The following is a 27,627-nucleotide window of genomic DNA, read 5'->3' on the forward strand; positions in this document are numbered from 1 at the left end:
CCCCATTTGGGGGCACGCTCTGGCTTAAACGTTGGTGTAGTGTATGAAAACAATACATTTTACAATGTTTTATTTTTATTTTCCATTTAGTTTTACTCCAATCACTGTACCAGCACAGTCATATATAAGAGCCAAGAGTGCACAAATGAAGATACATCGATTAGGAGCACATCAGACTTTTCTCCGGATGAGCAGGATGTGGATGTCTGGACTACTAAACTCTGGGTCTTGCTTGTCTGAAGGGATCTCCTCGTAGTCGAAGTTTTGTTGCAGCAACTAAAAGATAACCAAAAAAACCACATACTGAGGAATGATGCCATATATCTCAGCTTCTTAATACGCATTTACTTATTTATTAGTATTAACAAATGGAACACACCGTTGGGCTCTCACCTCAAAAAACTGCCTTTCCACTTTTGGGTTGACACCCTCTGTGCGCTGTTCATAGCAGCAAATAATGCAGGTCTCTGGCCCAGAGAGCAGCTTCAAGCTCTCCACCAGCGGAACAATGGACTGTGTGGAAATAAATTATAAGGGATTACAAAGAGAAATGCAGTGTACACGCATGTTTTATTCAGATTTACAATGATGGTGATGCAGTGCAAAGTTGCAAAGGGTCAAGTTTAGATTAAAGTAGAAAACTCTTGTAAGTTACCTGCTCATAATAGATGCAATCTGCCATAAGGACATAATGTGGGGGAGGCCGGAAGTCAGACACATCTTCACCCCTATAATAAGAAATCACACAGTTTGCAATCTGTTGAAACACTGGCTTGGATATAGAAATGTAATCCAAAAATACAAAACATAAGTACAAACCATTTCAGTACCTTGGCAGTTACTGATCCACTACTGATGAGTGCCTGGTTTTCCTGGATGTTCACTCTGAGCAGGGTCTGCAAGTCCTCCAGGTCCGTCACAGTAACTGCAGCTCTATGGTATTTGGCACAAAGCAATGAAAACTGCCCTTTGGCTTTCTGTGCGTTGGTAGTTTTAATATTCTCAATAACAGTCTATGGTTGTAAAACTAAAAGGATGTCATGGATGTCGTTCACTCAGCTAGCAAGCTAGTATTAACTACATGTATATCGATGCTTTAAGGACAGAGTAACACGTAAACATACAAACTAAGCGGTCATCTCACCCCAGTGTTGCTGCCATCAGACCAACGACTCCTGTCCCAGCTCCTAACTCCACTACTCTCTTGCCCGCCCAGACGTTCACTCCAGAGGACGGGTCATAAAAGTGTTTCGTCTCTAAATATTTAGCCAGGACGATGGCCGCATCCCACACGACACAGCCAACGTCTCCTAAGTAGCACTGCTTCACCTTCAGGGTACACCCGTTTTTTCTCTCAATTTCTCTCACAAAATAATCCCCCTCATCTGCGTCCGCCGCCATGTTGGCCGCGGCAGGAAGGAACGGGTAGAGAACTTCCGGTTTGATCTTTCCAGAATAAAAGAGTGAACTCTTCATATCAGGGCAATTGCACTGAATGAACAGACGTTACACAAAAGGCAGAAAACTTATTTTTTTGCAGAAGAATAAATTATGCGCAAAATGTTAGTATTCATTCTGTAAAATACTGTCTGTGGTAATTATTATTCAAATAAAGGTAATGGCCCTTCAGCAGCACTGTCAACTGTTTTGAGATATAAAGTGATGCAGCTCTTTTTCTAATGTAATATATAGCTAATATATATAATAAATCTAATATAGACAACATAAGTTATGTCCGATATACAGTCTATGGGTACAGGCCTCCACCACAAGGCACGTACACAAATATTTTCAGACTATAGGGTCAAGAACTTGACCTCAAACACGTGATGCTTATTGCTTTGGAAAGCAAATTTGTCAAAACACTCCTCAGGCCATGTATTATCATTGTATGTGTACTTCTAGCTGCTTCCTCTTTCCTTCTTCCTCTTCACTTGTTTTAGTTCCTCTTCTTTCCAAGTCATGCTTCGCTTAACCTTTTGGATAGCTGTTACCTTTGTTACCCAGCCTATTTTATGACGTTATGGTCTAGTGGCAACTAATGATGAACACATCTTTGTATAGGGTATTTCTGTGTAACATTGAATCATGTAAAGTGATATGATTTTGTTCCTGGTTTGAGGGTTGCTTTAAAATCTATACTCTAATTCATACATCCCCAAAAGTAACTAAATAAATCATCCAAATGAAAAACTATCCAAATGATAAGTCATACAAACCATACTATAATCAATTTCACTGCGTATACTGTTCTCATCATGACCATTTCCCTGTCTATGTGCCTCCTATTGGCAATCTACAATTACGGTGCTTTCATTTAATTTTCAGTTTCAGATGTAACTTGAAAATTTCAATAAAAATCTGTGTTATTTCAGAAAGTTCCCAAGACCTGGTCAAATTTAATTAATAAATACAATTTAAAAAGACTATCATGTGACTATTAATATGAGATCTCTGAGCTCTTCTTTTTATAATGTGTATAAACTCGTTATCCATGAAACGAGCCCATAGACACCATAGTCTACTCTGAATATCACAACAATTGTTTCTTCTTAATATCTTTCATTTTATTTTTTACTGTATTATGTTTGATCTCCTATATTAGGTCAATTAAACTGAGTTATTGTGGATTTGAGGTGCACACTGCATTCCTGTGTGTAGCCAATCAATCAATCAATCATTTAACATATAGGCTAAATAACTATGTCAGTAATGTCAATCAATCAATATGCCAATCGCCTTGGTTTTAAAATGTCACGTGACTGATTTGCGCCGACGCTAGTTTACAGGATCCGACATGATCGCGCGCGTAGCTAGCAGAGGCGGTTTTGTTTGCTAACAGTTAAGCTAGCTGTGAGACTTCTTTGCGCTCCACATAAGGCGTCCGGGTTTTTCGCAAATTAGGGCTCAGTTGACCGCAGTTTTTTTTTTTTTTGTTACTAGCATTCTCAAATGTAGCAATTAGTTTGGTAATATACCGCTCTGCCTTTGCAAGGGTCTAACATGTTTCGTAGCAGCACAGAGGAGGTCGGTGACACCTCTGAATGTGGGCAGACATGGGGGGTGCCCCCAACGGACAGAGGCAGACTAAATGAAACTACCTCGTATGATCCCGGATCAGCTTCCTCTGGTTCATCCCACCAAAGCTTAGATGAAGGCAGTACGAGCTCCAGCCACGGTCCATCACTCCCCCGAGCGGCCTCAGGTGAGTTTAGTTGAAGCTAACACTTAACGTCTTTACTGTCACAACAGTGGCTTACAAAATGATGGAATAACAATGGGGCCCACATTTGTAATACTTAAAACCTTGTGTAGGAGCGGTCGGTCGATTAACGCGCATTCTCTCGTAGTGTCACTTCAAAACTTTATTTTATTCCAGAACAGCATCAAAAGCATACATGGAAGTCATCTTAAACAGAAAAACCCGCTTTGTCTCATAATGCGGTCTTCTAATGCGATTTCGTAAGGCGTAATGCGTAATGAAAAATAGTTAGCCCTTCTGCTCTCTAGTCGAAAAAACACACCTGCACGTCCTCAGGTGAGGTCTACATAAAGAGTTAACGCCCCCTGACGTCATCATTGCATCATAAGCATTTCGGCAGTAACATCTTAACAGGTTCAACAGTAAATCATAATTAGCATGGTTTGATGTACAAGCGGTAGCATGATTATAATTTACTAACAAGGATAGAATCTATAGGCAAAACACAAATCAGAGTAATGGCTTCTACACCTTGTCCCTGGGCTCGGCAGTAATAATATGACACAGGCCCTCTCCTCATGTTTTGTCTTGACATAGGTCCGTTGCATCAAAGCTTCCTGTTAGGCAGGATCAATTCATCCCTCCTTACATCTACCTCGGACAGCTCCTCCCTCCGCAGCCGTGGAGGAACACCAAAACTCAGGAGGACACCAGGGTTTGCTGGGGCCACACTCACACACCCAGCACGCACCCCATTGACCGATCACACCGGTACTTCAGCCCTACATCATGTTTGAACATGGCTGAAGCTGTGTTTATAATTCTGATTCCTGTGTTTTTGCAGCAACAAGCAGCTCCTCTGCGACAACAATCTCCGGTGCCTCTGTGATCGTGGCAGTGGTTGAAGGGCGAGGTTTGGCTCGGGGAGAGATTGGCATGGCCAGCCTCAATTTGAAATGTCCAGAGCTTATACTCTCGCAGTTTGCAGACACTGGGACGTATGCCAAGGTAACCAGTCCGTGGTCAAAATCGACAGTACAACCTACAGGCTTGATTGGCTCGTTAATCATGGCTACGCTCAGCAGAGACTCTGAAATATAGGCAACTCCTGTGTCATTCATTATTTTACTCTTCTGAAGGTCATAACCAAGATTCACATCATGGTGCCACTGGAAATACTTATGCCAGACACAGCCAGTGAGAAGGGGAAAGGGACGAAGCTGTTCAACCTCATCACAGAGAACTTCCCGGTACCAATACAGTATAGGAGTCATAAGCAAAACACACAATTCATTGAAACGAATGCATACTTTCAAAGAAGAAGGTGGCTCACTCACTCCTGGTTGGCACTACTGTGAACTGTGTATGGTGCATCCCACCGATTGACATGTGTTTTTGTTAAATGTTAATGTGTGGTAATGTTTACATGTTTTTATTGTCAGGGAGTAGCTTTCACTGCTATCCAAAGGAAGTATTTTAATGAGAGGAAAGGACTGGAGTACATCCAGCAGCTGTGTGCTCCAGAATTCGGCACAGTCCTCATGGAAGTGCAAGCTAAGTACGCCACTGAGTACAATAACGTATAAAAATATAAATACTGCAACACAAATCTTTTGTTACAAATTATCATGATTTTTTTTATTTCTTCAGGTATTATTGCCTAGCAGCAGCCGCTGCTTTGCTGAAGTATTTAGAATTCATCCAGAACTCCGTCTACGCTGGCAAGTCTCTCAAAGTGAGCTTTAAAGGGAGTGAACAGACTGCAATGATTGACTCTACATCTGCCGCCAACTTGGAGTTGGTTGTCAATAACAGAGACCACAGGTAAGAGGGCAAGAGTATGACATGTGTAGTGCTTGTATAATCATGTACAGTGAGTGTTCAGTCTGTCTCTCCAGGAGCGAGCACACTCTTTTAGGGGTGCTTAACCACACCAAAACATCTGGTGGTGCGAGACGGTTGCGCTCCAATATTCTGGAGCCTCTCGTTGATGTGGACACCATCAACATTCGCTTGGACACCATACAAGAGCTGCTGCGGGATGAGGAGCTCTTCTTTGGCCTGAAGAATGGTCAGGATTTAATCATACGTCAAATGTAAAGTGCATGCTGGAGATGGGAGCATAACACAGTATTTGACTATGTGCTCTTTTTGTACTCCTTAGCCATAGCTCACTTCCTTGACATTGACCAGCTGCTCTCTGTTCTTGTCCAAATCCCTAAGCAGGAAACGGTGCGTACAGTACTTTCAGTACTCATAGTTGCATAAGATGATTTCATTGCAGTGGAATGTCGTGTGTGTGTGTGTGTGTGTGTGTTTAAATGCTTAAAGACACTTGGTATTTCTTTCCCTTTTCATGCCTTTCTCATTACGGTTCCTTTGTTTTTGCAGGTTCAGGTTGCTGAAGCAAAGATTACACACGTCATTCAGCTGAAACACACATTGGACCTGGTGCCACGGTTAAGGGTCTGTGAAATTTGTTCAACATCATCCTGTAGCCATGAATAGAACAAGAAAAAAAAGCTTTTACCCCACAAAAAGTATTGTACTCGTCCGTTAAACATTGCACTTTATGAACAGATGGGGCTGAAGAATTGCAACACGGCTCTGCTCAAGGCCTACAGCACCGCATTGGAAGACAACAGGTACCAAGCTTTCTGCCTATGTTGTAAATATAACACACATTTACTATCGTGTACTGTGTACAGACTTCTGCCACCGTATTTGTGTCCGCCTCAGGTTTGACATGATCCTAGAGCAGATCAAGACCGTGATTAATGAGGACACTACCTACCTGAAGGGGAGCCTGAACATGCGCACCCAGAAGTGTTACGCTGTCCGCCCCAACATCAACGAGTTCCTCGACATTGCGCGCAGAGCTTACACTGAGATCGTGGATGACATTGCAGGTGTGTAGTCTGTCCGTTCAGTTAATATCTTTGGTTTGCGATGTTTGTGTATGTTATTTATACATCCAAGCTCATTGAATGGCGTTGTGTTGCACAGGGCTAGTGAACCAGATGGGGGAGAAGTACGGTTTGCCAATGCGTACCAGCTACAGCACAGCTCGAGGGTTCTTCATTCAAATGAAGCTCGAGGGAGTGGTCTTACCTGAAGGGAAACTCCCCTCTGAGTTTATCAAGGTACAGTCCACGAGAGGCGGGGCTACTAGACTAACCAAGAACAGAAAAGCTAATTGCAACAATAAAGTGAAATGAAACGAATGAACACAAAAAAACCATATGCCACCGCAGGTCACAAAGCACAACAACAACTACGGCTTCACCATTGCAGACCTGATGAAGATGAATGACCGCTGTGATGAGGCCCTGAGGGAGATCTTTCACATGTCCTATGTGTAAGGAGATCATCATCCTATCACTACAGAATATGACTGTGCAGAAATGTGCCTAAGTTCAAAGATCATCTTTAAATATTGAGTACTACTTTTTGTCCACCAGAGGGTGCTATTTGTTAGCTAATTTCCCTCCTGTGCAGTGCCCCTGTAGCATCTGACTTGTCTCCATACAGGGTGATATGTCAGCTGCTGAGCACTATCCACCAGCACATTCACTGCCTTTACAAGCTCTCGGATGCCGTATCCATGCTGGACATGCTGCTGTCACTGGCCAATGCATGCACCATCTCAGACTATGGTAAGTATGACTCACTGTCGATTTCCAAGTCTGTCAACCAAACTGCCAAATTAACCTTCAATAAGAAGACCGATATGTTGTCTGAGGGAGTGATGTGTCCACACAATGCAGCACCCAGCCAACGTCGCACATGACAGCCAGAAACTGCTCCTCTGAGCTGGCAGTTCTGCTGGCCTCAGTTTTGTGAGTCGTCTGCAACACCAGCCAGATCAGCCACGTGGGTGGTGAGCGCTGGCCCTCAGCTGTCTGAAAGCATATCTCCATAGACATGTGCTGACTGCCTGCCCCCCCCCCCCCCCCCCCCTCTATCCCAGCCAGCATGTACTCAGATTACCCTTGTTACATAAGTGTGCGCTGATGTGCTGTATTCACAGAGGCAAATCTCCTCAGCAGAAGAGCTATAGCTGGCTGTAACAACTGCACACACCTCTGTCAGAAATAAGCTTTTATTATATTGTGACACACTTTTCAGTTAAACTGGCAATTAAGAACTTAAAATATAGAGATGAAATCATATACCAAATAATTTAGTCACAGTTTACTGGCTTTTTAGGTTTGTAACAAAATTGCCAAACACTAACTCATGCAGTGTAGCTGTATTTTGATCATTCCATGTTCTTATATGTACAGAATTCCAACAAATCGATGCATTTTTGATCATTGCTTTGTCTGCCAGTGCGCCCTGAGTTCACAGACACACTGGCCATCAAGCAGGGTCGTCACCCCATTCTGGAGCGGATAGTTGGACAGCAGCCTGTATCGAACAATAGCTACATCTCCGAGGGCAGCAACTTTGTCGTCATCACTGGCCCCAACATGAGCGGCAAATCCACCTACCTCAAGCAGGTGGCGCTGTGTCAGATCATGGCTCAGATAGGTCAGCGGCAAACAGTTCAGCCTCTCATGAATTTGGAGTACAAAGCTGCACAGTGCTAGGCATGCACTTGGCTGGATGTTTGAGTGACGCCCTTACATCATTATTCCAGGCTCGTTTGTCCCTGCTGAGTACGCCTCTTTCCGTGTTGCTGACCAGATTTTCACCAGAATAGGTGTGGATGATGATTTTGAAACTAATTCTTCCACCTTCATGTTGGAAATGAAGGAGGTATGTTTGTGTGTTTTTAGCATTATGGCTGCTAATGATCTCTAATTACATATATGAGGGAACTAAAATCACAAAATGATGATTGACTTCATATCTACTCCCCAAAGATCTCTTACATAATCCACAACGTGAGCGACCGGTCCCTGATCATCATAGACGAGTTGGGGCGGGGTACCAGTGCTGAGGAGGGCATCGGCATTTGCCACTCAGTTTGTGAGTTCCTTCTTAGCCTCAAGGTAGAGTATGCACTTATCCAACCCTGCACTGATATTCATTTGTCTAAGATGAAAACCAGTTCAATCAGATGCATATGCTCTATATGACTTGTTTAACTTGTTGTCTGTTGTGTTACACCTCTTTGATCAACAGCAAAGTCAATACAGGAATAGCTCGACTTTTTAGTTTCCTAAGGTGTGTGCTGTTTCCTGGCTGTTTGCAGGCATTCACCCTGTTTGCCACGCACTTTCTCGAGCTGTGCCAACTAGAGTCTCTTTATCCCAACGCGGAGAACCAGCACATGGAGGTTCAGCACACACGCAGTGGTGACACTGGTGCAGAGAGTGTTGTGTATACGTACTTGCTGAATCGAGGGTGCTCTGAAGAAAGACACTATGGTACAGAAACCAGTGACATCTGACTACAATCCTGTGGAAACTGGTCATGAAAAAAGGTTACAGAGCTCGTTTTTGCTCTTCTAGGTCTGAGAGCAGCAGAAATGACGGCACTTCCCTCAAACATAATCCAAGAGGCAAAGATGATTGCCTCCAAAGTTAGTCAGCAGCTTTTGGTATGATTCCTGAAAAATAAACATATTGGACCCTGAGAGTCAAATGCTGTGTACAGTGACCGATAGCACAAATATTCCCTGTGCTCCATATATAATCCTGATTTGTATCAGAAGTGCATAGTAAAACAGTATCCATGGTGTGGTTTATTATTGTTCTAGGCCAAACATCACAGTGATCCGGGAACACAGAGGCAGCGAGCGGTGTACAAGCTGGCCACCCGCCTCCTGCAGACTGCCAGGAACTCCAGACTGGACCGTGACAGCTTGCGTATGTATCTGAAGGGCTTAAAGAAGCAGTATGAGGCAGAGCTGCTGGCAGCAGGGCAGCCAGAGTCCATTGACACAGAAGAGGAATGACTGATTCAGCTTGAAATTAGTCATTCAAAAAAATAATTGTTCATGTGTCATTACTGGGCATATTGTGTTGAGATTGACATATTTAATAATAAATTAATTTCTTTGAATTTCAGTGGTCATGGCTTTCTTTTTGGACAGTATATTAAAAATAATATTATACCACATGTTAATTTGGAAAATGTTATCGAAAACATTGTTGCAAAACATATGTTACATCCCTAAAGTAACACTGTCCTTATACCATAACAAATTAAAATAAACTTAGTATGGTTAGGTCACAAGATATACAACAGATATAGTGAAAGTACACATGTAATGTGCTCGTGTTTTATGGACTTTGGGGAAGTGCAATGACAACTCCCCTCTTTGATTTTTTTCCCGAAAGTAAGATTTATGAGCCGAGGCTGTCTCGAAAAGGCGGGGCTTGCTCTTGGTTTTTCCTTGCGCAATTACGTCTCCTGACGCTGTACCCGGAGTCACAAAACAAGCGTTCCCCTGCAGCCTCACTATGACCCGCCCCCGCGAACCAGAAACAGGAGATAGTCTGACGGATAGCGCAGAAGAAAGCCAGGCTGGAGCTGACCCGGGAAGTCGGAAGTCTGCAAGAGTCAACGCAGAACAACGCCATTTCACCACCAGTTAAGGGAACAGCAAACTGACGCTCCAGGTATGCCGTGTTTATCGGCGATATGTTGTTTATTTCTTGTCGAAAGGCCGCGCATCTCAGTCTTAGCACAGCTAAGCTCTTTACCCGGGCCTGGGAACGGCCCTCAGGACTTGAACCGAAGAATAAAGCCGCAGACCGGGTCAGAGATTTCAGGAGCGAGGGAGGCTGGGTCAAGACGAGGCCCGTGGGGGCAGACGTCCACGCCTCCATACGGGCTGCGTGTATGTGAAAGAAATGCACTTGGGTGTTTTGTTAAAATTTAGGTGGTCGGTTTCACCCCTGAACACTGCCTCTGTAACGTTACTCATAATTGGTTTGGTGGAAGAACTGTAGTACGTGGCGAACGTTAGTTGGCTAGCTTCTACGTTAGCTCATTCATAACGCTGAGCTCGAGCCACTCTGAGACTAACTTGGGTGGCGAGAAGCCTTTTCCCCTGTAAGGATATATCGTTAAAAATAACTAGTGTAGCAACTCGGTTAACGTTAACCACAGTTTCAAGACACATTTTTTTTGCTAGTCATGTCGGTGAAGTGAGCCTGTCGTCGACATGTGTGCCTCTTGTTTCGCTTTTATGGTTTATTTGATTGTGGCGTTAATGTGTGACTTGAGAGTTAGCTGGGCTAACTTGGGCACGGAAGGTTAACGCTGTAGCTCGTGTTAGATCAGATCTGCTGTATCTGTGATTGCAGGCTGTATCGCCAAGCAGTCTTTTCTTGGTGTAAGAACAGCTGCCATTACGTATCTTGGTCCAATAGTGTGCACAAGGCCGGCGATTAGACATGACCGAGCATGCTGGGACATTTGGTACTCTACCCTTGTTGAATTTTGAGGAGGCTTCCTGGACGTCAAAGACCAGTCGCCGTGTTATACCTTATTTATAGTACTTAAAATAAATGAAACTTGTGTTGCTACATCTGCAATAAGGTGGTGACTAAAGATATGACCCTCACACTGTCTGAATCTGTCAAAGCACCTCATGACTCCACTTTTAGAAACTTTGGCTTTAAGAGTCCATCAAGTTATTCCTGAGCTTCTCCTGTCTTTTGGCGTTGTGTCAGTTCTGTCTTGTTGGCTTCTTTCTCGATTTCCTTGAGGTCTATCTGTAGATAAGCTCTTATCTCTGGTGTCGTGGTTGTACTTGATTCTATACGACACTCTCAGGTTTACTTGTTGTGGCCTGACCAGGAAGATCAGACTAGTTTTCCCACGATAATCAGATGCCCCACTGTGTACTTTGCTTCTTTCTGTTTAGTTTATGACTGTAATACTGATTTTGGTAAAGTATTAGATTGTCATCCTTACAGCCCAACTATTCAGACAGACTCGTCTCCCAATTATCTCACCCATTGCTCTAAACTAGATCATTTTTAACTATTTGTAGTCATTGAAACTTTAAAGATAAATGGTGCTGTTATCGGAGAGTAAATGTAGTTTCATGGTCTTGTTTTTTTTTGTTTTGTTTTCGAAATCATGCCTAAAATGTGTTTATTACACACACATGACCTTTACAGTTGCAGAACAGATAAAAAAATGTTATAAACAAATTATTATTTGATATGACATTTTGTATAATTATAAACTTTTGAGCCATTTTGCGAAGCACTAGCACCATCATAGTCTACGTGTAGAGTGCTGCATGGACTTGTTCTCAAGTACGGTCTGGACTGCTTTTTGGGCCCGATGGTTATCGGGAGTTTTCTCTCTGTTCTCGTCTGCCAAATCAGGAGGCTTGTCCAGCCAAGTGGCTAGATTCCGGGGAGCCAACAGCCCGAGAGGGCTTTGTCCTCAGGGCTCATTTTGATGCTAGGATAGGGCTCCGGCTACACAAGGAAACTCTTGCACCTTCCACTCTGAGGCCTGGGACTGAAAGGACGAAAGCAAGAAATCAGGCTTCAAAACGTTTACGCCACTTACTCCACCCATACTTAATATGTCAAGAAGCAATGTTGCTTTCAGAATCATTTCGCAGCTTCATTTAGTCGGACATGGGCGTTTCCTGGAACATACAATGAATGTGACGTAACAAAGAACTTCTTGATTCAGTAGCCACTGAAAGGTAGCAGTTAAAACCTTGTTACCCAGTTCACCCGTGGTGTGTATGAGGTGTACTATGGCTTCTTTATATCTTTGGTCTTATTTTATAAAACTTTGGCCTCGTTGATTCATTTCTACGTTTTAGACATTTTAGTCTTACTCTCCAGGCCACTGAAAGGCGTTTTTGTTCTTGGCGTGCTGACTTGGCCTTAGTCTGTGCTTTCTGTGTTGTCATTGTAATACGACACACTTTCCAATGGAGTAAACTGCAGAAGATAAGAAAAAAACTAAAACTCAAAGTCCAATATTTTCATGTTTTGACTCTGAGCTTAGTTTCCACTGTGCTCTATAAGCCAACTGCTACATGCCGAGTCACATACACATAGTATGAGTTTACCCCCGGCTGTAGCCTATGGAGTGTGAAGAAATGCGTGCTCTTTGATACAGATGCCACACAAACGCCTCAGGAGAAGTGTTTGCATTGACTGTATAAAGCAAAATAAACATTCAATAAACTAGTAAGATCTGCCAATCGCATGTATTCATGAAGCCAGCATCAAAGCTCCTCTAAAAATGGCGTAATATTTGTAAAATGTGTCAAAAATTAAACATTAAAACAGGCCTGGTACATTTTTGTGTGTTGCGGAAGATGTAATTGGAGGTTTTTTGAGATGGGAGTGAAACGGGGTCAACATTACACTACAAAGCTCAGTCTGTCAGTCCTCAGGAAGCCCTGCAGTGGAAAGTTATTCTTAAATGTATTATCATGGGTAATCTGCTTAATCCAAATGACTAAAGAGGTCTGGTCTACGACGCTGACTCCTACACTATATTAATGCCACAGATCCTGGCTATAGGATGGGATTGTGCAGCACTTCAGGTCACTCGCTATCGGTGGCACTGTTGACAACACAACGCTGCTGTCGTAATCCAGGGCTTAAATTGTCCCAGTTTTTCAAAAACAGTGTTAGTTTTTCAAAAACAGTGTTTGTTTTTGTAATAAGTGCATAAGTTTGCTCAAGGCATCGCTGTTTGCAAGTTTGCAAGACGTACTCTCCAGATGCAATAATGTTTGGAAAGAGATCTATTTATTTTACAAGAATTCTTGGCTCTGTTATTGACTTTGTCTCTTCAAACATCGGACCAGTGAAGAAGATGGGGCATAACGGAGGAAAATCAAGAGAACTGAAGGCTCCCTGTTTGAACATTTTTAGCAGTGTTGGAATTCCCCCCCTGTGGCTTGAAGCAGGCAGGGGTTAAACTGCAGCTGCAGCAGACCTCATCGGGTGACACTTACATGTGTATTTTTGCCTCTTGCAAATCCATCTCATGAGTTTCAAATACCACCATATCGTCTCCGTGGGGGCTTAAAGAGGGAAGTGAAATAATGCAGCCGGTCATCTTCTTTTTAGACTAGTTGTCTCTCTGATGTTGTTGACCTATATTGTCCCCTGTTCAACCAAGTTTTCTATCTGGCTCTCACCAAGCTGTGTGCCGAGTACACACACCTTATCGTACATGAATCCATATAAAGATGGGGAATTCAAGCTGTCTCGCTGGGGTGGTGCTATCTAATTGGATCATATCACTAAGAGAGGACATGGTGTCAGTGAGAGTCCTTTCATTCACACCCTCTCAACACCATTAGTGGACTAACGCCTCCACCTCTCATATGTCAAACCTTCACCAGTTCATCCATAGCAAATAGATTCATTTTCATTCAATCTTTAACATGTTGTGTTCTTGTGATCTATGGATTTGAGCAGCCTCTGCCTCTTGCCTTTGTTTGCAGAAAGCTATTACCTTAATGTCATACATTAAATATGTGGAAAATATTGGCAGATGCCAGACTGTGTTGACTGTTTGCCAAGTGGCCAACATTTTTTATTTTTTTTGTTTTCCTTGTCTTCAGAATGGCGATGGATATCTACGACTCTAAGTACCTGCTGATCCTGGCCCCTTCCCTGGTCATTGCCCTCATGTTCCTCTTCTTCTGGCTCTTCATGAAGGAAACCTCCTACGATGAGGTTCTGGCCAGGCAGAAACGCGACCTCAAGCTACCACCATCCAAGCCAGAAACCCGGAAGAAGAATGAAAAGAAGAAGAGCAAGAAGAAGGAGAGTGCCAGCGGAGGTGGAGGTGGAGGTGGAGGTGGAGGAGAGTCAGAAGAGGATCTTCGGGATTTTGATGTCGCTGATGGCACCAATGGCTCCACTCTGGAGGTAGAGGAGGAACCTGCACCAGTAGCTACACCAGATCCTGCTCCACTGTCACCAAGTCCCAATGTGCCTGTTTCAGTGTCACCTGAGGCACCTACTGGTCTGAGGGAGAGAAAGAAGAAGGAGAAAAAGGCTGCCAAGGCTGCAGCAGCGGCTGCCGCCGCCGCCGCTGCTTCTGCAGCAGCTCCTTCTGAGGAGCCTGAAGTGAACGGCTCACGGCCGGTCAGTCGCAAAGCACAGCAACCTTCCTCCCCTCAGCTTGAGGTCCAGGTCCAATCCGCTCAGGCTCCTGTCCAGGCTCAGACACCTCCCCAGATCTCTGGGAAGAAAAAGGAGAAGAAGAAACAAAAAACCGAGTCTGGTGAGTAGCTAATAGTGCAGTTGAAAGTGGGTGTGCCACTTAGCAATTTCCATCTTTTCCATGAGAAACTAACAATTAAATGAATTTCTCCTTAGTTACAGTGAATGACCAGCAGCCAGAGGTTATAGCTGAGCAGCATCTAGCTCCAGTCAAGAAGGAGGCTCCTATTATGTCTGAAACCAGAGTTGTGGACGGTGTAACCCCAGCGGCTACCGGTGGCAAGAAGAAGAACTCTGCCAAGAAGCAGAAGACCGAGCATACTAATGGTGATGCAGTGGTCCCACATGCTAAATTAGTTTTTAAAGATGAGGACTTGCACACAAACCAAAGCCTAAACTTGTCACCTTGTAAATCCAGTAGATGAAGCCCATGTTCTGGTTGACAATGCAACTCCTGCCAACCACCAAGCGGGCCATAACGATGATGTGCCATCCAAAGGGAGTGGCAAGAAGCAGAAGAATGAGACTGACAAAGGCAAGAAAAAACCCCAGTATTTGCTTCTTTTTTTCATATATACTCTCCAGCCATATAATAATGTGCTAAATTGCATTCCCTATCTTGTGTGTTTCAACAGAGAACACGGGGGTGAAGCTGAAGGAGCTGCTCTCTGGTCTGTCCAGCCTGCCTCTGTCAGAGGCCGAGGCGGTCAGTGTGATGGTTCTCCTCCGGGAGAAGAGCCCCAATGCATTGGATGCCTGGCACAAAGTGAGAGATTAATAAATGTTACATTTGGTATTTGTAGTTGTACCTTTTTTTTTTTTTTTTTAACGTTATGTGTCTCACCACCAGTCTGCAGCTCGGCCTGACCCAGCTGCACAGGAACGAGAGAGACTTCTTACAACTCTGCAGGAAGAGGCTTCCATTGCAAAGGACAAAGTGAAACAGCTTAGCCAGGTCTGGATTCCTATGTTCTACTTAGTGAAGTACTTGATGTGATAAATGATTTGATTCCCAATGTATTGTTTGTATGTATAGAGTAATTCCATTTGTTTCGGTGAAGAGCTTCATGTGCCGTCTTACTTCTGTACTTCAGGAGCTTCATGTTGAGAAGCAGAAGACAGGCCGGGTGGAGGCCGTGATGAAAGAGCAACGTGCAGCCATGGAGAAAGAACTGGGCAGCATGCAAGGCAAAGCACAGGGCAGCTACCAGGAGCTTCAGAGCATGCAGATAAAGGTTTGCAACAGTACAGTTATTACGTTATATTAGACAACGCTCTGTTATCAGTACTGTGGGGGGGGGGGGGGGGGGAGTGTGAAGGAACCCAGACCTCTTTTGGCCTTCTTCTCAAGGCTTAAACCTCTTGTTTATGTGTAGTTCCAGCAGGTGAGGGAGCAGCTGGAAAGCCAGATCACTCGGCTGCAGCAGGAGAACTGCATTCTGAGGGACGCAGTCAGCTCTGCCACCAACCAGATGGAGAGCAAGTCAGTGTTGCACTACAATAGACAATACCCTACTGCTCATGCTCTCTACAGCGTCATAAATGGCTCATCTGCTCATCTTGGTGAAACAGTCCGAGGGATTCTATTCATATTCGAATTTCAGATCATTGTCTCTGCATTTTTAGCTCAGATTTGAACATTATCCTCTGTCACATAAAGAGAACCATCTGTATGCACAGTAACAGCATATGAAATACTCCATACAGGCTATTTGTAGTTTAATTCATCAACAACATCCCACAATAATGCCCCCATTAACCATTTTCACATCACTCATTTGCGCTTGTGTGCGTTTCTTCCGTGATAGGAATTCAGCAGAGCTGAACAAGCTGCGTTCTGAGTACAGCGGTCTGATGAAAGAGCTGGCGGACAACAACAGCAAACTGCAGCAGGAGGAGCACCAGAGGAAGTCACTGGAGGTCAACTACAAGCAGAATGTGTCCCAGCTGGAGGTACACTAATCCAGATGCACAATATGTTTATTTAGCCTGTGCTTCAGTATCCCCAGCCGAGAGATGAAAATGAACTGAGCCGTGCCGCACGGCTTCAGATCTGGTTAGCCGGTTGTGGAAGCATTACCAAGGAAATGGGAGGAGGTTGTAGTGTAAATCCTGGGGTGGGAGATGTGTGGGAAACAGAACCTGAGTTGGGAGGATTGTGTTGACTTGGGAAGCTAGAGCGTTTGAGGCTTTTGTGCTTGTGTATAAACACTTTCCTGTGAGACACCGAGAGCAGCCTTTCCTGTCTTTTCATTGTCAACAATCAAAGACGGAAGTTTAAGTTGCTGGCTTTACACAGAAGACTCTCGGCAAAGAACCTTTGCTTTGATGACAGAAATCCGTTTTTCTTGATTGCACAAAATACAATTCTAACGTGGACAGGATGTTTTGTAATTTGGACTTGCCCTTAACTTAGTTTAGCAGATCCAAAGTTGTGTTTGAATTCTTGAGGAAAAAGAGACAATAACAGGCTCGTGGAAATCCAGATGGCCTTAATGCAAATCAACCAGTGAGAGGGAAGAAGACTGGTGGGTGTCATTTGTTAGTTTACCTGGTGTTGTGTGGCAGTACAGCACTTGTGTATTATATTTTGTTGGAGAATAGTGATGGTCAAATTGGATACATCTCTCCATCCCCAGGCCCAACTGCAGGATGCTAAGCGACGTTGGGAAGAGCTGCAGAACTTCCTCCACAATGTCAATGCTGAGAGAGAGAAACTCCAGGCCTCAAATAAAGGTGATAAAATACATCACAGTGGTCCTATAACTTAATGTTTCCACTCTATTGAAGTGAATCGACGGGCTACTTTCAGCAGCTGATTGTGTGTCTGTGTGGCTGCAGAGCTCCACGGCCAGCTTGTGTCAGTGGAGACTGAGATGAACAACAAGAACAAGGAGATCCAGACCCTACACAGCAGTCTGACTGAGAACATGCTTTCCAAGGATCGGCTGGAGCAGAGAGTGATGGAGCTTTTGGAGATGTCCCAGCACAGTATGCCTGATGACTCGCTGCAAGTCCGGGTTCAGGTGAGCAACATCCTACACAATGATGTTACAGTACATCTTTGCTTGTATTGGATCCAATTATATATATGTGTGTGTGTGTGTTTAACAGGACCTTATGAATGAAAACAACAGTCTTCAGGTCCAGAGTGAGACCCTGCAAGTCCAAAATGAGACCCTGCAGGCCCAGATCTCTTCACAGGTATATGGGTCAACCACATTCATCTGTGTTTAATAAGACAAAGGTGCCAGCCTGCCTTACAATATGTATGTAGGCTAATAACATTTGTTTTTTTCTCATTTAGGTCACCCATGTCTCTCACATGGAGGAGCTGCAGAAGCTGTGAGAAACAATTTTGATTTTTTTCAGACTTTGCGACTGCATTACGAGTGAAACTGTTTCTCATGTGCTCTCCCAACTCTTCCCCTGCTCTCCTCAGATTGGCTGATAAGGAGTTGCAAAGAAAGAGTCTGGAGGATTCTCTAAATGCTGAGAGGAGCAGTGGGGCTGGTAGAGAAACCAACATGCAGGTATAGTCACCATCTACAGCTTCCTATACTAACACGCCATTGGTTCATTAGTCTGCTGGAATTTAGTGAAACGTGTTCTCGGCCTCCTTGTGTTGAGAGGGAATATGGATTGAAGACCATGTGCACCATCCTGCTAGAAACGGGGCATGTTGGTTCACATTTGCAGATATTTCGAGTGCCATTGCCAAACGGATATCATTTATTTCACAGCTTTATAAACCTCACACATGCTTGTAGAGTGCTGTGACATTGCTCAAACTAATGCACTGTCGTCTCTCTCGCCTGTTTGTTCACCTGCAGGCCTTGCACAATGACAAGATGTCCCTAAAGGCAGAGGTTCACAATCTGCAGGCCCTGATTTCTGATCAGGTTAGCCATGTACCGGTACCTTGTTTTTCCAAATATAAAAGGCTGGTATGCGTTTGTGCATTCTTCTGGTTGACACACCCTCTCTGTTTGACTCTCCCCATGCAGACTGCCTCCCAACTGGCTTTGGACCAGTTCCAGAAGAGGTGCGTGTGTGGAACACTGGAACATAATTTGAGTGCTTTAGCTGGTTAGGCTTGTTACTAATTCACTTAATGAATATCTGAATTACTTTCTAAAACTTTGCTTCCTACCCAGTGTCCGAGAGAAGGACGACAACATGAGAACCATAGAGGACCTGCTCGAGAAGGGGCTGATTGAAGTGGCCAACAAGGAAGAAGAGCTCAAGGTGTTTTTCTCTTGTGCTGCCTCACTCATTTAACTGACATCAGCATGCTTTAAGGGACTCTGCATTTTACTTCTTGCCTTGTAATCACAAACCCTCATGGGCAAAAATATTTAAGTCATTTCTGTCCCTGATGCAGGCTGTAAGAGAAGAAAATGAGGCACTACGAGACGAAACCGAGGCCCTAAAAGAAGAAACCGAGGTCCTGAAGAGAAAGACAGCAGAACAGGCGAGTTGTCCAAATTCTTCACTGAAAGGAGTTTCTGGTATTTCACAACTTATTCTGTACTTACTTCTTTCTGAATTGTCTTCTCCACTAATCACAGGGATCATCAGAGTCCATAGTGGAAGAACTCCAGATAACGTAAGAGCAATCAAGTTGACTGTTGATATTTTGGAATCATGCCAATGTGTAACAGTCCATAATCATCTGATCACCCAACCCCATCCACAGCACACAAAGACACTTCACTTTCGTTTCCTTAATGTCTGTCAGCGAGCGGCAGCAGCTTTGCCAACCAGCTGATTCGTCTCAAGTCATGAGTACATGTTATGAGACCAATGAACATTACTTACTCTACTGTAAGCTTTTCAAAGCAAATTCCTCCCGACAGTCCAGGCCGCTCCTTATACACACCCCTGATAGCAATTCTCCACTCTAGAACGACAGGCTTAGTAGTGTTAAATGTCCTCTTGCAAGGGGTAGCATTATATTTGTAATTCTGTGTGACTTCAAACTGTTCTGTATGATGAACCGTTGCTGACTTTGCTTTATAGGATCAAAGAGAAGGATGTGATGCTAAAGTCAATGGAGGAGAGTCTGCAGACGGCACAAGACGGCAGCTCTACCAGAAAGAAGACGGTAGAGGTGCGGGCTTGCATTTTGGGTTTGCATTTTGAAGTGTTTCCCTTTTTTTATTGTTCATGCTGTGTTCTACTTTGAGCTCTTGTCTGAGAGGTTTTTTGTCTCTCAGGCTCTGGAGCAGCAGTTGGCTGCCCTGCAGGCGGAGATGGAGCAGCTGAGACAGAGGGAGACGCCAGAAGAGCTGACCCGTTCTGGTACCCAGCTCCAAGAACTCCAGGCTCAGTAAGTTAACCCCCACTCTTCAACATGTAGCGTTGCCTCGCAAATCAGACTAATGATGAGCACATCTGACCCACAGGCTAGCAGCGAAGGACCATGACATCCAGATGCTGCAGGCTGAGCTGGAGGCAAGAACCAAGGAGCTGAGTGAGAAGGTGGAGCAGGTCCATCAGCAGGTGAGGAACAAAGAACTGCTCACTCATTGGAAGTGGTCTGATGGCTAGTTAACATAAGAGAACACATTTTGTTGGAAGAAGTTAGCTCTTTTGGCCAGTGACTCAGAGAAGACCACAGAGTTCATGTTTGAACTGTTCTTCAATTTCCTCTTTTCTTCTATGAGAGCAGTAAAGAGATCAAATCCTCATTCATTCGTAGTTTTAATTGAGTCTTTTTCCCTCCAAATAGCAGTCTCACGCTGCAGTGCCAAGCCCAGAGCTTCTTACAGCGTGAGTCCTGTTACGATAAAATACATCTTTCCCACATGTTTTCATTTTAAAGGCCCTTTGACTACACAAGAATCCATAATGAGATCTTATGCATGTCCTTGTCTTATCAGGTTGTCGGAGAAGGAGAAGCAGGTCTCAGATCTGCAGGGTGAGCTGGCCGAGCTGAGGGACTCCCTGGAGCTTCATAGGAAGAAGAACAACGTAGGTTTCCTGCAGCGACTACTTGAACTGTGTAACACCAGTAGCTGCCCTGCAAGACATCACCCCCTCCCTTTGTGTGGTACCCCAAAACGCTCTCTCCTCACACTGGAGTTGCACACTGCGTACATGCATCCATACTGCCTTTTTTCCACTTAGTCACACATGTTTTTCTTTTTGTTCATTTAATAACAAATGGAAAGCTTTCTCTCGCTGAGGGTTGTATTCTCAACACGATTGTACACATTAGTACAGATGTCTATTTTGATTTGGATTGCTGACGCTGCGTGTTGCATAACAGGGCTTCTAGCCTACTCTTGTTATGCTCTCTATTGGCCTTGACTGTTTCGGCCAGCTTGTCGGTGCTCGTTGGTGATTCAGAGTATTAGAAACTCACCTACCTAAGCATATATATTTGGACATTGTTTTTTCATTTTTGTGTCTACCGTGTATATATCTTCAGACATTACCTTATTTTAAATATAAACTACTCCCAGAACATTGTTACAATACATATCTTGCGTATTGTGCATGTTGCTTTTACCCACACACGGTGCGAGACTGGGACTCTCGAGGCTATTTGCATTCTTATAGTTAGCTGTTGGTGAAAAGCCGAGTGTAGCGATCTTAAAATGAGAAATGCATCCGGATTGTTCTGTTACTTTACCAGTGTTATGTGAAGGGTCACTGAATGCATTTTTCCTGAGGCGGAACTGAAGGTAGTATCTCTCTGGAACTGACCAAAACAGGAGCTCCGGGAGAAAAACTGGAGTGCAATGGAAGCTCTGTCAGCCACCGAGTCCATGCTTCAAGGGAAACTCAGCAAAGCTGTCAAGGTTCGACACCCCACCTCAGTCTCCGTCACTCTAGTTCCGATCTGATGCATCCCCCCCGAAAATCATTTTTGCCATAATTGACCCAGTGAGAATTATTTATTTTTTTGCCACCATCCATAACAAAGCTGCATACTCATTTACCTCACTGTCCCCTCTGTTGTTTGCCCTCAATTGGCTTTGTGTTGATCTAAGCTACTCCCCTTTCTAAATCTCAGGCTTTACGAACTCAACAAATATAAGTTCCAGGCTGTAAGCTCTGAAATGTATAGAAGAGTTCCCCCTGCCCAGAGCTCAGACTGATTCAAGGAAATGAGTGTGCAGTGACTTAGAGATTGTGTCACTAGATGCCATTAGATTGAGATTCATGGTAATCATTTTTGCCGCTTTCTGTCTTTCTGTCATGCGACTCATTTCTAGCATGTTTTCCCCCCCATTCTGCTTTCTGACATCCGTGCTGTCAATATCACCAGTTAATCGATGAAAATCTGTTTAATTTACTTTGATTTCAATGCGGTTTCTTCTTTTTAAAGGAAATGTGATCCTTCAAACCTTTTTTTTAAATGAACATGCAACAGTGGCCTTATGTTTTCCAATGCTCCGTACTCACGACTGAAAGACCTTTTTGTAAGAACGTGAAGCGCGATCTACAGCGTAGTTCTTGTAGCTGCAGATCGTAGACATAGAGTGGGCTACCAGATAGCCGGTCTATTTACAGTTCCAGTGAGCGTATATTTTTGCCGCCCTCCCCCTACATTAGGGAACCATCTGCTCCGCAGCTGCTCCTCTGCCATTTGAGTACAGTAGAAAGCACCTTCACAGAGCTGAGCCAGGGAGTTCCTTGGCAGCTGCTGTGTACTGTCAGTGCACGCCGGCTGTATTCAACTCTATACAGTCGTCTCAGAGCTGCCTTTGACACGGTGTGTTAATGTGAATGGTGGTTGGAGTGCCAGCTGGCTTGTGCTTGGCATACGTTCTCCCTTCAGGCCTCAGAGTGACAGTGCATGGTGCTTGCTTATTGTGGGAGGACTGATAGCTACCTTCTTATTTATTGAAGACTTTCAAGGTACGTTGTACAATTTCATGAAAGCAGATTGATGTGTTTGTGGTTAAAGGAGGACTGAAGCATGTGATGTGCTCTGAATCCGAGGTTGCTGACACTTGGTGGAGGCTTGGCCTGTTGAACGATGCTGGGTTTTTTTTGGGCTAATTGAAAGTAGGAGCGAGACAGCGTTTATCCTAATGCTGTAGAATTCTAATTTAGGATTATGTTAAGTGAGTCATTCCTGTGACATTGATTGGAGGCTCGATGGATGAATATCATGGAGAGTAGAAGGAAAAGCGCTTGTCGTATCTCTCTCTGATGACCTCGTCTTCGAAGAGACTCAACTATTTGAACAGTCGGTGCTCAATCTCTCCTCCTCTCTTTTTCTTTTCCCTCCCGTCGCCTTGTAGGAGAACCAGACGGCTCTGGGAGTGTGTCAGGCCGAGTGTCGAGAAGTTCTGCACAGATCTCTGCCCCATGTGCCTCTGCCCAGTGAGCAGGTATGTTTAGTATTAAGATTTTGAACTCCGTGTTACTTCTCACCCTGTGTCATGATGTCCCTCTTTACTTTTGATCTCTCTTTTCACCAGAACCATCAGGAGTGGCTCCACAGATTTGAGGGGGCAGTAGCTGAATGCTCAGCTGCGCAATCCACCCCTGCATCAGGGGACTCTATGGTAAATAAAGTGGAAATGTAAATCTTTCCTCTTCAACTGAAGAAATCTTCAGCAACAAATACTTGTCTATCTCTCACACTAGGGACTGGTTGAGAAGATGAAAGAAGCTGAGGAAAGCCAAAGGATTCTCCAGAAGGACTGTGAGACGTACAAGAAGGTGTTGGCAGAGACGGTGAGATGCGGTTTTTAACGTTTGTGCTTCTAAAGCGGTGTCTGTTGCCAAAACTGAGCCGTCGTTCCTGCTGCCTCCACAGGAGGGCATCTTGCAGCGCCTCCAGAACAGCGTGGAGCAGGAGGAGACTCGCTGGAGGGGGAAGCTGGATTTATCACAGGGAGAGCTCAGAGAGGTATGTGTTGAGGTTCAGCAGGAGCCAACTCCCAGCATTAAATACCAAAACACTGAATATTGCACAGTGTGCTCAATTCATTGCATCATTCTTCTGTCTCTTCCCTTAGATGAGCCTGAAAGTCACAGCTCTGGAGCAAGACATCGAGAGACTAACTGATGGAGCAGAGTTGGAAAATGTCAGTCCACTTAAAACACATTTCTTTTTTTTATAAAGTTTATTGAAAAGAAAAACATCCACTGTTTCATATTGTAAGTGCAGCTGGATTTTCTGAGGCCTGCGGTTGGCGTTTCCTAAGCCCTTCTGAATTCTCCTTCACATCTTACCTCGACCTCATGATGTGTTCCATCGAGGTCAAGGAAAAGCTTAACGCACTCTCATTCCTTCTAAGACTGATTGTAATTCAAACATTCTGCCATTTTAACTCGTGTTTGTCTCGGTCATGAGTAACTCTGAACCTCTGTTGTGCTTTGTAGCTGAGAAGAGAAAAGCAGCACTTTGAGTCTGAGTTGGAGAGAGCGGAGCGTGAGAGTGCCACCTATGTAACAGAAGTCAGAGAGGTGAGCAGAAACACGACGACGACTCCTCCTTTGTGATCCTCCGTCACGTCATAAGAGACCGAGCTCCGTTGTGTTCATGGCATGTTTTGTGACATCCTGTTTATTTGGGGCATATGGAATCCACTCGACACAGATGCTAAACATTGTCGAACTGGAAGCACACACAATCTTCACACTTGCATTGACTTGGTTACACCACTCAACAGACTAACTTAATCATTTACAGTCATGCACAACAGGATCCTGTGCTTTATGTATCACTACACGGCTCTGCTTAATAGTAAGAGCTTGCCTTGCGTAGACTGTGTGCTGGTAGTGACTCACAGACTCCCATTAAACACATAATCTCAAACTTAATTTCAGCTCAAAGATCTGTTGACTGAATTGCAGACCAGACTCGATGGCTCGTATACAGAGGCTGTCAGACAGAATGAGGAGCTGGCTTTGGTAAGCGTGGCTCACCCTCCAGCTGGAGCTCATGTTAAACCTTTCCCTTATTGCACTCGACGGTGGCTCTACACTGACTGCTACAACACGGGGCTCTCCATCTTCTGCTTGTGCGGGTCATCATCCATAACCTCAGTGAACCTACTCTACCCGTAACTTCAAGAGTAGGTTCTCTTATTTTAGGAGCCAGAACATGTGAAGTAGCAAACATCAGAGGTTGAGAGTGATGACTCGCCTTCACACTCTGTGGTACTTACAAGACTAACTCTTCCTCCTCTACACTGGCACTCCAATTCATCTCACTTTGACTTGTCAGGCATCTAACAAATGGCTTTCTGGTCAACTTGCCTTCTGCGGAGTCCAAGAGAATGCTTAATTTTGCCGATCGTCTGCTTTCATTTTACTCCACACTCTGAACTGCACACGATTAAACCCTCTTCAGCCTTCTCACAAACCCCGTCTGTCTGTTAGTCCCAGCGAGCCATAATGTCACTGGACAATTCTCTGCGGGTTTTTTTTGTGAAGTGCTAGTCGTCTGTAGATTAGTGATGAAATATTGGCTGTGTTCAGACCGACAACAGCACCGTCAGAAATGTAGCCTCCTGATTAAATACGAGGACTTAAAAAAAAAAAATAACTCAAAAGAAACGACACAGGGTTGCCAGACTTTTGCTTTCATTACTACAGTGTCCGGGTTGTGTTTGTAAGGTGAATGATATCATTTAACTCTTCACAATGACTGCAGTGGTGATGACTTTACAGAGTTGGTCCTGTTACATGAGCCTAGTATGGCATCTGAAATGCCTTTTTAAAACATGAATGTGTTTCTCAAACTGGACTTCCGGGTTGGTGAGTCGTCCTCTCACCTGTACCTTTAGCAACATGCCCACACCAATGCAGCCACTTGCACTCTTTCTATACAGTGCTATTCTTGGTTTGAACATTGTCAGAGTAGGTTAAATCAGTGCAAATGTTGAGCACTTTAATGTATGCATTTAAAGGGACTGTTCACCCCCAAAACAAAAAAGACTCCAATGTATCTTTCCTAAAATCACGACCCAGTTACTGCTTATTTACATAATCCACAGACCTTGTTGAAACTCACAATATGTATTTTTGATTTTGGGGTGACCTGTCGCTTTAATTTTGACAGAAGGCTCTGAATACATGTTCTTTGTACATATGAAATGGTACATCTTTAATTGTTTTTAAATCTCCTTTTCTTTTGCCTTATGTTTTGATGCTTTTAATGGTTTTATGTGAAGCACTTTGAATTACCTTGTTGTTGAAACTTGCTATACAAATAAACTTGCCTTGCCTTGCCTACATGTGTAACGGGATTCACAGGTGAGACTGGGAGGCTCTAATGTGCTGTAGAGCATGTGCTAAGTGTCTGTTCTGATTCCAGCTGAAAACCCAGCTCACCAAGACTCTGTCCAAGCTGGAGACCGAAGAGAATGAGCGGCAAAAGGTGGCTGGTGACCTGTCTACGGTAAGAATACTTGTTTATATTTTGATGAAACTGTTATTATACACTGCTGATATGGCTCCAACTCCAGGCCACGGTGTAAACAAGTTATCATGGTTATCTATGCGGCCCTTTTCCCAGGCCCAGCAGTCTCTTGATCTGATCCAGGGGGAGCTCTCAAAAGTGACGGACAACGCTGGTGACCTGATAGAGAATAGCAGCCTGTCGTCACAGAGGGTAAGAGCTGCGGGCAGTGTGGGTGTTGTAACAGTTGGTGGTGTACGTCTTTGCATGTATGGTAGTAAGGTGGTCACACTGAGCCCTAAACCCGCCGGTGTGTCTCTGACAGGAAGAGATTGACAGAAAGGAGAAGATGGCTGCAGGACTGAACCAAACGGTCAAAGAACTGCAGCAGCTGCTACAAGGCGTCAGCCGGCAACTCACCAAGAGACAGGAGGGGGTAAGGCCTGTTACTGTGCTGTTCTCACGTCGTAGGCTTTCTACTCACAACAGTGTATCTGAACAATATACATGTTGTGCTTTCCTCCAGGAGGCTGACAAAGAGCTGCCCAAGGTATAGTGAGAGGAGGACAGACGCCCACGCAGCCACCCTGACTGCACTACAGAGACCACCTTTGACCTTTTGGTCTCATCACTACCACCGTCACACATACTGTCACACCCAGCCGTCCCCTTTTCCCAACCACCTCCACCTGTACTAGAGGCAGCCGCCAGCAAACCGCTCATAGTCTGATTGTTGGCCGTAAGGGAGCAGGTAGAGGTCACTGTTAATTCCAACACTCCAGACACTGTACCAAAACACACTACTCCACTCCCACCACATTCCTCTTTTTCAGCAGCATCGCCAGTTCATTTTTATTCTTAACTTAAGTGACATCCAATATATTTTTTAACTGTGTGGCAACCATTCCTCTGTTTTAAAAACACCTTTTGTTTTACAATGACCTCCTTTTGAATACGTTGTTATTTGTCAAGAGAGGGCAGTGATACAAATTTCCAACTTGTTGAAACAAACTTTGGAGTTTCAGTCCTTTTTTTTTTTTTTTTTTCTTAACTTAAAGGTATGTATTGTTTAAATATATCAGTTAGAACCTGCTGAAACACTATGTTGTTGCTCTGTTTGCCTCCTGACCAGAAAACTGCGGATCATTGTGCATTCATGAATTCATAGCTCAATGCATACCTTGGCTCAGTTTTGGGTGGGAGAAGGGAGATCAAAAGGGGTCTCGGCATATCAGACGGGTCACTACGTGACTAACTATTGAGATGCATGGACATATTGTAGTCAGGTTTGTATTGCAGCTCCAGAGAGAAGTAAGCCTGTGACCCTGGCTGTGAGAAGAGAAGGCCAGGTCAACAGTGTAGAGGTTTTTAATCCTTCTGCAACTACTCTAGGAATAAGCGTCCCATATCATTTGTAATCAACACTCGCTATATTGTTGCTAAGTTCATTAACACTGAAGATTTTGTTCTTTTTGTAACCGGCGATGTCAATAAAAGGGATGCTTAATGAGTCTGACCGGCATCCTGTGTTTAATCTTTCTCCTCCACTGCACTTCTCTCTCCCCACCACTGGGGGGCAGCATGCAACTTCAGTTAACACTTCACACCGATTTGATTCATAACCTTGAAAAACCTGAATGTGCAAAGGAAAATTCCAAAGCTTCTGCTCATGCTGGCAGGTGGAAATATTGCTTGGCAGAACATCAGTCTGATTTCCCTGGACATGATAAACAGGTTTGTCATGTACTGTTATTTCAGGTAAGGTGACACACTGCAGTCTAAATCATGGAAACGTTTGGGGTGTGACCAGTTTCCCGTGATGGTAGCGAGCTGTATGATCTCTCAGAACAGGAGGCTGTTTTCTCAGCTTTACAAACTACTTTCCATCAGTAAGACATAAAAGGAAGTTTCTGTAAACGTGACAC

The 27,627-nt window shown here is 44.2% G+C and overlaps 3 protein-coding genes across 7 annotated transcripts; 2 read left to right on the forward strand and 1 right to left on the reverse strand.

Moving 5' to 3' along the window:
* Positions 1 to 103: 103 nt before the first annotated feature.
* vcpkmt (valosin containing protein lysine (K) methyltransferase) lies at positions 104 to 1,410 on the reverse strand. The gene is made up of 5 exons (XM_079286234.1): positions 1,145 to 1,410; positions 820 to 933; positions 656 to 728; positions 394 to 513; positions 104 to 276 (listed from the first exon to the last, which is right to left on the reverse strand). Exons 1-5 carry the CDS (start codon positions 1,399 to 1,401, stop codon positions 172 to 174), a joined length of 669 nt encoding a protein of 222 aa, XP_079142360.1. The 5' UTR covers positions 1,402 to 1,410; the 3' UTR covers positions 104 to 171.
* A 1,593-nt stretch (positions 1,411 to 3,003) lies between these two features.
* msh4 (mutS homolog 4) lies at positions 3,004 to 9,107 on the forward strand (the record flags this gene model as incomplete). Its single annotated transcript, XM_079286949.1, has 20 exons — positions 3,004 to 3,205; positions 3,800 to 3,973; positions 4,047 to 4,210; positions 4,342 to 4,452; positions 4,645 to 4,760; positions 4,853 to 5,026; positions 5,101 to 5,273; positions 5,367 to 5,434; positions 5,594 to 5,668; positions 5,783 to 5,847; positions 5,942 to 6,111; positions 6,209 to 6,345; positions 6,457 to 6,560; positions 6,734 to 6,858; positions 7,535 to 7,735; positions 7,845 to 7,963; positions 8,071 to 8,199; positions 8,403 to 8,577; positions 8,662 to 8,750; positions 8,910 to 9,107. The coding sequence occupies 20 exons, from the start codon at positions 3,004 to 3,006 to the stop codon at positions 9,105 to 9,107; spliced, it is 2,769 nt and encodes a 922-aa protein (XP_079143075.1).
* Positions 9,108 to 9,634: 527 nt separating this feature from the next.
* Positions 9,635 to 27,218, forward strand: ktn1 (kinectin 1). Of its 5 annotated transcripts, none has more exons than XM_079286979.1 (36): positions 9,635 to 9,774; positions 13,722 to 14,389; positions 14,485 to 14,655; positions 14,747 to 14,863; positions 14,964 to 15,094; positions 15,179 to 15,283; positions 15,423 to 15,563; positions 15,705 to 15,811; positions 16,137 to 16,281; positions 16,968 to 17,064; positions 17,170 to 17,354; positions 17,443 to 17,532; positions 17,636 to 17,673; positions 17,771 to 17,861; positions 18,162 to 18,230; positions 18,336 to 18,373; positions 18,486 to 18,576; positions 18,713 to 18,802; positions 18,900 to 18,937; positions 19,351 to 19,441; positions 19,548 to 19,660; positions 19,737 to 19,833; positions 20,063 to 20,103; positions 20,214 to 20,304; positions 21,051 to 21,137; positions 22,590 to 22,679; positions 22,770 to 22,856; positions 22,939 to 23,028; positions 23,111 to 23,203; positions 23,313 to 23,381; positions 23,680 to 23,763; positions 24,127 to 24,210; positions 25,619 to 25,702; positions 25,820 to 25,915; positions 26,028 to 26,138; positions 26,229 to 27,218. In XM_079286979.1, the coding sequence occupies exons 2-36, from the start codon at positions 13,723 to 13,725 to the stop codon at positions 26,256 to 26,258; spliced, it is 3,849 nt and encodes a 1,282-aa protein (XP_079143105.1). In that variant the 5' UTR covers positions 9,635 to 9,774; position 13,722; the 3' UTR covers positions 26,259 to 27,218. The 5 variants fall into 5 exon arrangements, with proteins under 5 accessions (XP_079143105.1, XP_079143107.1, XP_079143106.1 ...); XM_079286981.1 differs by having other exon boundaries at positions 20,066 to 20,103; XM_079286980.1 differs by having other exon boundaries at positions 14,750 to 14,863.
* The last annotated feature ends 409 nt before the right edge of the window (positions 27,219 to 27,627 follow it).

The sequence above is a fragment of the Melanostigma gelatinosum genome (assembly GCF_949748355.1).
Source record: "Melanostigma gelatinosum genome assembly, chromosome: 16".
NCBI classification, from domain to species: domain Eukaryota; kingdom Metazoa; phylum Chordata; class Actinopteri; order Perciformes; family Zoarcidae; genus Melanostigma; species Melanostigma gelatinosum.